The 13,284-nt window shown below is 41.9% G+C and overlaps 1 protein-coding gene across 5 annotated transcripts in view; it reads right to left on the bottom strand.

Moving 5' to 3' along the window:
- LOC105695059 (reticulon-1-A) overlaps positions 1-13,284 on the bottom strand; it is a 41,712-nt gene that overhangs the window by 16,926 nt on the left and 11,502 nt on the right. For 2 of the 5 annotated variants that reach the window (XM_012416301.2, XM_012416320.2), the window contains one exon: positions 1-36. The exons of 1 other annotated variant lie outside the window; for it this stretch is intronic. In XM_012416301.2, the coding sequence (XP_012271724.1) occupies positions 1-36 (36 nt within the window). Of the gene's footprint in view, positions 37-7,523; positions 7,981-13,284 lie in introns of those variants that run through there. 2 more of the 5 variants (XM_012416329.2, XM_012416337.2) reach the window with 2 other exon arrangements.

Below are 13,284 nucleotides of genomic sequence, written 5' to 3' on the forward strand. Positions count from 1 at the left end.
CTTTTGGGTTCAGTCTTTCTGGGTTAAACCATGCGTCTGTAAACAATACAACCAAATATGTTAATGCTAATAGATCCGTCACCGAAAAAGTCATTTGTACAGTATAGATCGAGGCATAGAAATGGTCTCATAGACAGGCATTAGGACTATCATGCGCAAGTACAGTGTATAGCAAGTTATATCCGACAATTGTACAAAAAAAAAAACATGTTTAAGGTGAAGTGAAATCCGTCGAGAAATTTATATTTGTATACAGCTGCGTCGAATTATACTAGGCATTGTACTAAACGACATACTCCATAAGTAGTTTTCGTGTAATGATTGTAAAGAGATCGAAGTTAAACTCAAGAAATTCCTTGGATTCACGGTTTTTGACGTCCTGATCTGTACTAGTGCCACCCTGCGCCATCTGTGATTTCAGTGCGGAATAAATTTTCTTTCCGAGACCACGTGGCGCCGCGAAATGTCAGATCGAGTAAAGGAGATTCATTCAAATCAATGTCGATAAGTCGATTAATAATTTCTTTTTTTTTTTCCTCTCAACGTAAACGTCACGAAAGTCGAAATTATTCCAAGGTGGACGTGGGGAATTAATCGGCGCGTTTCCTCGAGGGTTCCGCAAGACCTCTGCATTTAGTTAAGGAAGGACATAAAGATGAATGTCCTCCTTTTCTTCGCCGACAATTGGCAAGGTATTTGGCAAGGCGTACCGTTTCGCAATTGGGGGCATATCGAGCTGCCAAATTCACCATATTGGAGAATTATCCAAGGCAGGGAATGGCAGATTATCGGACATTTAGCTCGATGGAAATGAGAGTAACGGAGAGCGAGAAAGAGGGCCAGGGATGGATCAGTTTAAATAGAAGTGACTAATCTAGCGCGTAGACCCAACAAAAGTGCGGACAAATTGTCTAGCTTGCCATTTATGTAATCCGAAATCGAAATCCGGCTCCTCTACATTGATCCCGCAATTTAGGGGAAAAAAAAAAAATATAAAAAAAATTCACGGTGCCTATTCCTATTTTTTTCTCCTTTCTTATTATTTAACAAAACTATTTAGCAAAATTACCAGGCTCTAGAGCGGTCGGGAAATTCAGGACAAAAGTGAGGTCTAGAAAGTTGGAAAGATGCAAAAGTGGCGGTGCATTTTCCTACGTTCCCGTGGACGACCGGAATAACCAGAAAGCAAATCTAAACGAGAGATCCTAGATTGCTGTTATCAGGTCTTACTCGTGTAATTGTTAGTATTAATTTATTCGCCGTGGGTATATGTACATGATGTGCGTGCCGATGAGATGGAAAGTCGTTGGCGATTGTTAATAGCGAATATCGAGTGCACCTGCAGCGTTAATATTGTTTATACAAAAGTGGTGTCATCCGCAAGAGGTTCGCATTTTTTACTACCACCGTAAAAACCAGAAGTATCGTTTGCGAGATATCCCGAAGTAATGAGTTCTGAAATGAGAAATAGTTTTTTCCAGCGAATGTCGTTTGCGAAACAACTATTGAGGTTGGACATGTTCTACTGGGTCACTTATTGAACCTGAAAGATTAATAAAAAGTCGTTTTATGCGCTTCAATTGATAACAGGGCACGGATCGTCCCCCTGAAAGTGTGATTTTCTTTAACAATATTTTCGTCGCCCATCAATTAACCGCTTGCAAAGTAATTCCATTTAAGACGCGCTATGAGGCTAGACTTCGATTACCGGTACATTAGATACTCGTTTTATGCGCTTCAATTGTGCCCATAATTATGAAAGTGGTATAAGTCATATATTTTTTGTTTCGAAATTACATTGAATTAATTTCGTTTGAAATAATATGGCGTGAAATAACTGATAAACTCATTTTTTTTTTAATTTTGACTTAGACCACTTTCATAATTATGGGCACAATTGATAACAGGGCACGGATCGTCCCCCTGAAAGTGTAATTTCCTTTATTAAGAATATTTTCGTCGCCAATAAATTAACCGCTTGCAGAGTAATTCCATTTAAGACGAGCTACGAGGCTAGACTTCGATTACCGGTACATTAGATACTCGTTTTATGCGCTTCAATTGTGCCCATAATTATGAAAGTGGTCTGTCATACATTTTTTGTTTCGAAATTACATTGAATTAATTTCGTTTGAACATAACAGGGCACGGATCGTCCCCCTGAAAGTGTGATTTTCTTTATTAAGAATATTTTCGTCGCCAATAAATTAACCGCTTGCAAAATAATTCCATTTAAGACGCGCTATGAGGCTAGACTTCAATTACCGGTACATTAGATACTCGTTTTATGCGCTTCAATTGTGCCCATAATTATGAAAGTGGTCTGTAATATATTTTTTGTTTCGAAATTACATTGAATTAATTTCGTTTGAACATAACAGGGCACGGATCGTCCCCCTGAAAGTGTAATTTCCTTTATTAAGAATATTTTCGTCGCCAATAAATTAACCGCTTGCAAAGTAATTCCATTTAAGACGAGCTATGAGGCTAGACTTCAATTACCGATAGATTAGATACCCTTATCAATCCTAACCAAGGGGCGTGATTGATTTATCGAGGGGAGCCTCTCCGATTAGAAGACACCTTTGTTCCTCTCTGGCCAAAGATTAGGAAGAAGAAAAAGATAAGCACATCCCGCGTTACGGTAACTTTCCAACCTTCAATGGACTTTTCTCCTTAATCATCACATAAACCTTCCATCGTGAATAATTTATTTCACGCAAATATCTCCGGAAAGGCAACACCACCCTGATTTATTTTTCTCATTAAACATTGCGCGCGTAAAGAAAAATCAGTTCGAGCCGGATCGTTTTAGCGACTTGGATTAATTTCCTGGAAATTATTCCCCGGAATTAATTCAGCGACTCGAGGAGATAAACGGGCGGATTTAAATGCCGAGTTTCACGGTGCAAAGGAATCCTCGTTTGGCGTCGAGCACGTCCTGAAGAGAGTTTAATGACAAGAGACAAGAGACAAGAGCCGATGGAAAGCTTCAAGAGGAAGGAACATACACGATCCCCTCCATTAAACCCCTCTATGTGTCCAGTCACAAAGATGATGCACTCGCCGTATCAAGTGCGCAAGTACGTGTCTATGTACGCGTTCACGTACGTACATACGCGGCCATGTACACATTTACGCGTTCATGTACGCACATACGTTTTCATGTACACATTTACGCGTTCATGTACGCATTTACGCATTCACGTGCGTACATACGCGTTCATGTATGCATTTACGCGTTCATGTACACATTTACGCGTTCATGTACGCACATACGTTTTCATGTACACATTTACGCGTTCATGTACGCATTTACGCATTCACGTGCGTACATACGCGTTCATGTATGCATTTACGCGTTCACGTACGCACATACGTGTCCACGTACACATTTACGCGTTCACGTACGCACATACGTGTCTATGTACACATTTACGCGTTCATGTACGCACATACGTGTCCATGTACACATTTACGCATTCACGTGCGTACATACGCGTTCATGTATGCATTTACGCGTTCATGTACACATTTACGCGTTCACGTACGCACATACGTGTCCATGTACACATTTACGCGTTCACGTGCGTACATACGCGTTCATGTATGCACGCAGGTATCCATGCACGCCTACGCGAGGGGACGAAAGGGTTCACTCTCCCCTCCGTCTTAATTTTCCTTTTTAAATGTCGGGACACGTCGAGTTTACCGAGGGCGCCACAAAGAGGGCCCTTCAACAATCCGTTTCAAGTACGGCTGATTACTTTCCTTTGGGGGACATCCTTTCGCTCAGAAAATCCAAAAATGGCACTCCAAAGCCTTTCTTTTAAACTACGTCCAAATTCGAGGACGAGAACCAATCATTTCTTTTCCCTCTTCTTGTCAAGTCAAAAAAGACCCGATATAACGCGAAATTTGAAAATATTAAGGCGACGCGAAAATGACGATCTCGTTTGGGGAGCTTCTTTCCCGAGATCCTCTGAAACTTCAACACGTGAACATGAAGATTCTGTGAAACGTTCCGACGCCCAAAATTTCATTGCTTAATTTTTTTTCTTTTTAATTATCATCATTAAATTCGTTGTAAACGTCTTTTTTTTTTAACTCGCTCCTATTAAATTCCTTTCCGCGAAAATTCTCTCCGAAGAAAATTTAGAGACAATCCGATACGTCATTGTCCTTTTCTTTTTCTTTTTTTTTTTTTCCCGACTGTATCCAGAAATCTTTCAAGCAATACCACGCGTTCCCGTTTTTCATCGTGACTTCGAGAGTATGATGCGCGCGTAGAGAGGTGAAGTCTTTGGACTTTGTCTAAGCGACCATTTATGCGTCTCTCTGAGATCATCGATCACCGATTAAGTCGAGGTCTCTTCGATCCCCACGTCCTCTCGTTGCGTAGTGCCAAGTGTCCGTCGTCCTCTGTTCTCCGTGACACGAGCAAAGCCGTACATAAAAGTCGAGTCAAATGCACGTCAAGCCCGTCTATTCTCGATTTCGCGACAATTGGACCGATCGCCTGTAACCGACGATTAAGGCGAAGTGAAACACGTCGAGGAACTTGGTCGACGTCGACAAAGAAGACTTTTCTAAATGCCTACGTTGCTGACGTTGGTTTTTATATCGACAGCTGGGTGGAATTATATTGGGTATTGTACCGAATGGCATACTCCACCTGTCGTTTTCGTACAGTAATTATAAAGAAATCCAAGTAAAACTCCAGAAATCCTCTGGATTCGTGCTTTCTGAGGCCCTAATTGACCTGCAGAGGGACCCCCTGCGCCATCTGTGATTTCCAGGTCAATTAAATCTTCACTCCGAGACCTCGTATTACCATCGTTTTGGCATAGAAGCGCATACAACACTTTTTTTGCCTTTATCCCGTTCAAATGCGAGTTTATCAATCACCAGAGAGTTCTAAATTGTCGTAAAATTGTCCTGACCCTTTTGATGCTCATATCAGAGCCTTCGATAATAGTATATCGATCGAAATATGAGGTCAGGGCTGAGTTAATCAATTTTTTTGAAAAATCCAAATTTTCAATGTGTCGGGACAATTCTTAGATGATCAGGAGTGACGTGTCAAAGTTTCGGACAGTTCGGTCTAATACCCTTGAAAAAAAGTGTTGTATTCGTATCGACTGATTCAAAGGGCGTTTCACTTCACCTTAAGGTGATAAGAAAGGGTCATTCTATGTATATATAACATCAAGATATTTATAAAATTTATTAACACGAGCCTTCTTCTCTCAGTGCCTCCATAATCACGGTGCACGGTTGTAAAAAAAAGTTTTATAAATATTCTGACGTTTTACACACATGTATATATAGAATGACCCTTTCATAACACCTTAATGGGAGCACCTCCGAAGTCGTGGCCTCGATTTTTCGGGCTCCTCTCCAAAATATTCCCTCTTCCTCCTAGACGTCCTCTCTCTTGATAACCATCGACGGTGGCTCTCCTCACATCTCGCGGTATTACATAACCGCACATCCAGCCACGCGACGACGTCGTGCAATTGAAAATCCGCCGAATCATCCGACATGACCGTGGCCAGTATCCGTCATCTATTTTCCCTCTCAGTTTTCCGACCACGAAGCGTATTTCGGCGCATGCCGGTCCGTCAAGAAAAATTCCGAAAAAAATTCGTGCCAGGGCCAGGAACTTTCCACGAGAACAAAGGACGTGTCAAAAGTGAGAAACGAGACAATAACCGTACACTTGATCCGTAATTGGCCCGGAACAAGGACTGTTTTTCCTTGAGAACGATTCCGCAGAGAGCAAAGCTAGAAATACTAACACGCTCAAGGTGAACTCCCATAAATCGGGAATTAAACCGATATGAAAATTAAGGCATTATTTTAATATATTCCTGGATGGCATCAACGATGTAACGAGTGTTTCACGACGTGGCATGTAAAGTGCCAAGATCCTAAAGCAAATGTGCCCATAATTATGAAAGTGGTCTAAGTCAAAATTAAAAAAAAAAAAAAAAAATGAGTTTATCAGTTATTTCACGCCATATTATTTCAAACGAAATTAATTCAATGTAATTTCGAGACAAAAAATATATGACTTAGACCACTTTCATAATTATGGGCACATATATAAAACAAAATATTATGTTTAATTTTCTTTTTTACTTTTTATCATTACTATATTATACTCGCAAGTGGTGCAAGGATTTCAATTACCGGTCGGTTTTGCACAAATATTTCGGAGCTTCCCCGAGGCCAGAATCTTCACCAGCGGTATATCTGCGCATTATTGAATTATGTATTACTCGAGTACACGTACGCATAATATTATGTCACGTCGAGGAGGGAGGCAAGACTCGGGAAACGAGCACTTCCTGAGCGAATCGTTAAACGCACTTTATCGAGCTGGACCCTAATCACCCCCCTCGCACCCCCCGAAGCAGAGTCCACACTAGAGGGTTGTAAAAAAGTCCGGTGACACCGAGAAATTGCATTTTAAAAAGAGAACCGCATAAAAATTACATCGAACGCCCCTCCCAAAAAAATACATTAAGGGGATGTGAAAGTGGCATACGAAAAAAAAAGCCAAATCTTCGACTTTTCCATGAACTTTCTGAAACTCTCTATGAAATATGAAACTTTTCTATGAACTGAGTGTACACCGAAACTTCACAACCTGAAGGAGGCTATAAGAAAGACCCATGAAATGTCACTCTACATACATTTTCTTTATATTTTTCGAATTTTCACAAAAATTACACACGTCTCGAAAATACCCAAAAATTGTCAAAGTATCGGAATAATTATCAGATGTCCACGAGTCTTGCGTCGAAGTTTCGGACAAGTAGATTCAACTCTGTAAAAAAAAAAAAAAAGAAAAAGTATCTTATTCGAATGGATGGATGGGGGGGAGGGTTCACTTCACCTTAATTTCTGCCATGAGCTCGATCATAACCTTACAGGTACGTTTTACTAAACTGGTACATTTTCCAAACAACACCCTATGGTTTTACAGTCTTACGTCTATAACATTATGCAAAAGCTCAAAAATATATATACGTTACACATATATAGAACGACCCCTTGATATCACCTTAAGGACCCTCCACATAGCAAGTCTGGCAGTTAAGTGAGAAAACCCAAACCCTTACTAATCCGGCGGATCAAAAAGCCCGGTAGAGTTCCGCGCCAAGTGTCCACCCTTTCATACGTATATCGCATACTTTTCCATGATACCAGACACGGGTCCACGATAAGTTCTCTGAATAGAGAAATATGCGTGCCCATAATTATGAAAGTGGTCCAAGTCAAAATTAAAAAAAAAATGAGTTCATCAGTTATTTCACGCCATATTATTTCAAAGGAAATTAATTCAATGTAATTTCGAGACAAAAAATATATGACTTAGACCACTTTCATAATTATGGGCACATATATCAATCTAATCGAATTTTGGAGTCAACCATTCTACGGAGGCGTTTAATGTATTTGGCGCGAAGCTCTACCGAGCTCCCGAGTGTAGCCAAAGAGGGACAGAGCCTTACGGGGGTCCAGGATGTTCCAGAAGCAGGGTCCGCCGTTTGCGACGGGGGAGCCCGCGGCGGTCCTGGGGCAGACCTTGGCCTGCTCGTCGTCCTTCCTGGGCGATTCGGCCTCCATGGCGACCTCCTGGCCCGACGCTTAGCTCGGCCACACCTGGGCGCGCGCGCGCGACCGACTAGCGCGTCCACACACGCGGGTCGCTCGATCGAGCGAGTGAACGAGAGCGTCCCCTCCCCCTCGCACTTGGGGGGCTTACGTAAGCGAGGAAGAGAGAGAGAGGCGGGCTCGTGCTCCTAGACCTCTAGGTCCGCACCCGGTCGGGCCTGGGCCGCGTAAATCGGGCTCGGTGGGCGGCCACTGGCGCGTTCCCCGGTAAATGGGCTACGGTGCACGGGTGTCGCGGTCGGCGGCGCGAGAGGCCAGGTGCGCGCGGAGGGCTCGGCCGACGTGACTCGGGCACGTCGCGGAGAGGACTGAGCCCGTATCGACCCGCGGGAGGGCTCGGGCACTCCCGCCCCTCCCCGCCCCCTATCTATACCCCCACCACTCGCGACCTCGCTGCCCCCGCTGGCCGGTTCGCCAATCACGGCGCTGCGGATTATTCCTTGACAGATGTCATAGCTTCCGATAATTGCCGCATCTTAAGGTGAAGTGAAACACCCCCTTCCAATCAGTCGATAAGAATACACTTTTTTTTTAAGGGTATCAGACCAAACTGTCCGAAACTTTGATACATGACTCGTGATCATCTAAGAATTGTCCTGACACAATGAAAATTTGGATTTTTTAAGAAAATTATTTAACTCAGCTCAGACCAGAAATAAAATGGCGTCGAGCTCTCGTATTTCGATCGATGTACAATTATCAAAGGCTCTGATATGATAAACTAAAGGGCCAGGAGAATTTTTCGAGAATTTAGAATACTCTGGTAATCGATAAACTCGCATTTTAACGGGATAAAGGCAAAAAAAAGTGTTGTATGCGCTTCTATGCCACGTTTTCGACGTTTCACGCTTATCGGAGGCCTGGTAATAAAAAATGAGGAGTCTCAGAATCCAGCTAGAACAATTTAGAATATGGTGGAAATGGAATGTCACAGAGTCATGGGAATATACGGAAAATATGGAAAATACGCCAGGTTGGGTTACCACTTGTGCATCCAAAATGGCGTCACCACCGAAAGGGGTATAGATGAATTTTATTTCATCGACGTCGATTATATCTCCTGGCGCCTTTCGCATCACCCTAACCCCTGATGATTATAATCGTTCGAAAAGAAAAATTAATTCATGAACCATGAACTTGTTATAGAAGAGGATATATGTGCCCATAATTATGAAAGTGGTCTAAGTCATATATTTTTTGTTTCGAAATTACATTGAATTAATTTTGTTTGAAATAATATGGCGTGAAATAACTGATAAACTCATTTTTTTTTTTAATTTTGACTTAGACCACTTTCATAATTATGGGCACATATAGGTTTACAAGTGACGCTTGGTCGACTCGGCACTGAAAAATTCAAGTAACCGAATGCGTTACCAATCTTAGATAATGAGTCGCTATCTCTTGACCGAAGGCCACGCAAATACAGGAGGAGTCATCGATTTATTGCGAACGTGGCTATTTATGAGTAGTCCCCTTCAGGACTGATCGTTGACCCCGGGAAATTATCGGACTATTTTTCTAGGGAATTCGAGCCCAAGTAAATTACCCACAAGCAGAGTCATCGATATCATCGAGTGTTACTCGGCACTTTACGATCTGACTCGTGCCCTAGGAAGGGGAAAAAAAGTGAAAAAAAAAAAACATTTTTTTTAATACTTAAATCGTCATAATTCCTATTAAACGTTGCATCCGATTGATTCGAGAATATTTAAGTCATGTCATTACTCTTTGAATTAAGAAAATATTTTCAAGACGACGGATTTTACGATGTGCCAATGACACGTATACACCTCTTAGATAATGATTAATTATGTTTAATTTAAAAAAAAATCGTTATATGTTTAATTTAAAAAAAAGGTATATGATTAATTATCATAATGATATAGATAATGATTAATAATATAATTATCGGTCGTGCGACTGCAAGGGCGACGAGCTCCACAATGATCGGGAAATTCTACCCGATATCGAAATATTTCGGATCAATGTCACGATATATCTTAGATTGCACGTAATCGAATACGATCTAGGATAGGATCTAGGATCGATGGCGGCCGAGGGCAAAGATCTCGTATGAGCTGAAAAAAAATAATTAGCCTTCGACGTCGATTTAACATCTTATTTTAACACATAAGAATCATAAGTCAAGGGGGGAACCGAGGAAAAACGATATGTACATATAAAAAATGAGACAGTAATTAACGGACTATGTGTCATTCGCCCGAATTCGCGCGGTCGCCGGGTGCCTTTCCTGAAATATTTGTCTTTTGCGTAACCGAGATTACGTAAACCTAGGTTAGTCGTTGCGCAACCTTCTCTCATCCCGGGGCTTATTAAAGGGAGCCGTGCGCCTTATTCGAGATCGTAACACCAGTAATTACGTAAACGATGGTGTACACCCAAACGGCACGAAACGAGGAGGAAGGTCGCGGGATTTTTTCAAATCGGCAAAAAAAAAAAAAGGAAAAATTACGCGTGAGAAATAAATTGGAAAAAAGAAAAAGATAGCGGAAAAGGAACGAATTGAGGATGCTTCTCCCGGGCTGGAACCAGGGACACGTTTCTATCCTTTTTGGAAAATGAAATTTAATTTACATCGCGTTCGCCCTATGTGGGAGCACGTGGTACAGCTCCAAATTATTATCCGATACCCCCAGTTCGGAAATAAGTGTCATAAACGATTGAACCCTCGGATGCCACTTTCGCGTCCCCTTGACACTCCCTCGACGAGGAGCGCCTCCACCAGAAGGGTTAGTTTCATTCCTTTTTCGGAACCCTCCCGGACGACACGCATGCCCGGAAACTGGTAACACCGGAGGGAGGCTTTGAATAAGTAATCGAGGAGCCAGTGAACACAGTGGAGAACCTGGAAGGGAGCCGAGGGGTTGCGGGAAATCGGGCAGACTTTGCGGCGCCGACGCGAGTACTAGCCCCCTTCATGGCGTCGATAAGCAATAATTGCTCCATAATGCTGAAAAAAGGGGGAAAAAAAACTTCGGCGCCCCCCATTAACGTCGCATCTACCCTTATAGTAAAAAAGAAAATCCATTGAACCGAAGTATTTCTTCGAACAGTACCGAAGAAATATATTTTAGTTCAAGGAGTAATTTCTTAACTCTGAGGGGCAAAAAAAAAAGAAGAAATTCGTTGAACCAAAGAAATATTTAATTGATTGAGAATAATTATCCGCCGTACCTTTTACAGCCTTTACTATCCGTCGAAAAAGTAGGAAGCTTTCACGACCACACATCGATACATAGCCCCACAACTCCGCGACTACCAGTCGTCGGTAAAGCAGATCTTCGTCTTTACCTTACCCCCCGAGCTAGCTCCTGATCTCACTTGGATATCGGTGGAATTTTAATGACATTGTCAGAATTAAAACGATAGTTCCCACCGGCATTTACATTAAGGTGATATGAAAATTACATTACATTAAGGTGATATGAAAATTACATTACATTAAGGTGATATGAAAAGGGTCGTTTAATGCATCTCGAAACGTCAAAAGATTAATAAAATTCTCCTTCAAACTGGGTGCACCGAATAATTTGAAACTTTAATACGTGTCTCTAGAAGTCCTAACGAGGGCTTGGAAACTCCGAAAATTTCATTTCTCGCAAAACCTTTCAAGTGTCAAGACCTTTCTTAGGACCTCCACAATCACATGTTAACGTTTCAAAGTATTCGGTGCTTGCAGTTTTGAGAAAAGTTTCATACTTTAAAGTTTTTATATATATAAATATATATATCATCGTATATATCATCATATATATATATGCAGAATCGCCTTTTCATATGTCCTTAATTCCCGTTACCGGGATAAAAACTATCGATAAAAATACTAACCTCGATCTTTTTAAGGGATGGTTGAAAAACCCAATTTAACGCGTAGGTTAGTCTCTCTTTACCGGTTAATAAAAGGTCGGTTAATTGGAGCGACTTTTGGCGCGCTCTCGCGTGGCGTCCGCGAACTAATTGGAGCGACTCTAGGATAGCGCGATAAAGTAAGCACCGCGTACTGGCGAGAAAATCGATCTCGTTACCAGGTAGAGGTAGGAGGTGCATGGGATGCGTTAATTACGAATTACTGGGAATTATGCGAATTATGCGTCTCGTCCAGGGCACGCGAGCGTATCCGTGCAAGAGCACCGCAGGGCGCGGAGAAATTGCCGCACCGATCAATACGTACTGCCACATTTTGACCGAACCACCGAATGTTACCATGACGAACTCAACGCACAATTTTATTCCCCGACAATTACCGGAACGCATCTCTGAAGGGTGATAAAAAATGTATGCAAACGCCGCTAGTACATTTCGTATACTATCGTATCCCCTTAAGGTGATATGAAAGGATCATATATACGTCAAAATATTTATAAAACGTTTCTCCAAACAGGTTCACTGGATAATTCGAAACTTTAACACGTGATTATGGAAGCCCCACTTTCGCGTCCCCTTAACCTTTTGGCTACTAAGATCGCCTAAAGGCGCCCGACGTTTGGTCCAATATCGCCTGCACGGTCGTAGGAATTTCGCCCGTATGTCGAAACGGCTCCGTGTTTAAAGGGATAAATTTTAATTGCATCTCCGTGGCATGTGGAAGGCTAAAAATCGAGTTATTCTGGACCCGCGGAATTACAAGCGATCCGAGAGATATTCCTGGGTATTTAATAACAGTCCTCGAGTCATCGCTGCGGCTTGTAACTTCGACATTACGTCCGCATAGCGACAAGGACGAGAGAGAGAGAGAGAGAGCGAGAGAAGAGGGGAGAAAACGAGACGAGACAAGAGAGGAGAAAAACGATCCCAGGCAAGTCCGACCACTGCGGTAATGCCAAGACCAGCTGGGGAAAATAGGGGAAAAAGAAAATCCCCACCGCTCTCCGGTTGCAAGATTTCTAGGGTGCACGGGCAAGGTCTCTCTACCCTTGAATTCTCTCCTCTCTGTTCATCTCGCCATATCTTTTGATTAGCGTGAAGGATACATATGCATCCCGTAAAAAGCAAGGATAATATCTCACTAATCAAACTACTCCGATTAGTATATATAAAAAAAAAATTCATTTTATCTCTTACGGAAAACGACAGCAGAAATCGCCATTTTCTTTCTCTACCCTTGAATTCCCTCCTCTCTGTTCAACTCACCATATCTTTTGATTAGCGTGAAGGATACATATGCATCCCGTAAAAAGCAAGGATAATATCTCACTAATCAAGCTACTCCGATTAGTATATAAAAAAAAATTCATTTTATCTCTTACGGAAAACGACAGTAGAAATCGCCATTTTCTCTCTCTACCATTGAATTCCCTCCTCTCTGTTCAACTCGCCATATCTCTTTTGATTAGCGTGAAGGATACATATGCATCCCGTAAAAAGCAAGGATAATATCTCACTAATCAAGCTACTCCGATTAGTATATAAAAAAAAAATTCATTTTATCTCTTACGGAAAACGACAGTAGAAATCGCCATTTTCTCTCTCTACCCTTGAATTCCCTCCTCTCTGTTCAACTCGCCATATCACTTTTGATTAGCGTGAAGGATACATATGCATCCCGTAAAAAGCAAGGATAATACTCACTAATCA

This window comes from Orussus abietinus, unplaced genomic scaffold, assembly GCF_000612105.2.
Source record: "Orussus abietinus isolate OABI.00-Male unplaced genomic scaffold, Oabi_2.0 scaffold197, whole genome shotgun sequence".
In the NCBI taxonomy this organism is placed as follows: Eukaryota; Metazoa; Arthropoda; class Insecta; order Hymenoptera; family Orussidae; genus Orussus; species Orussus abietinus.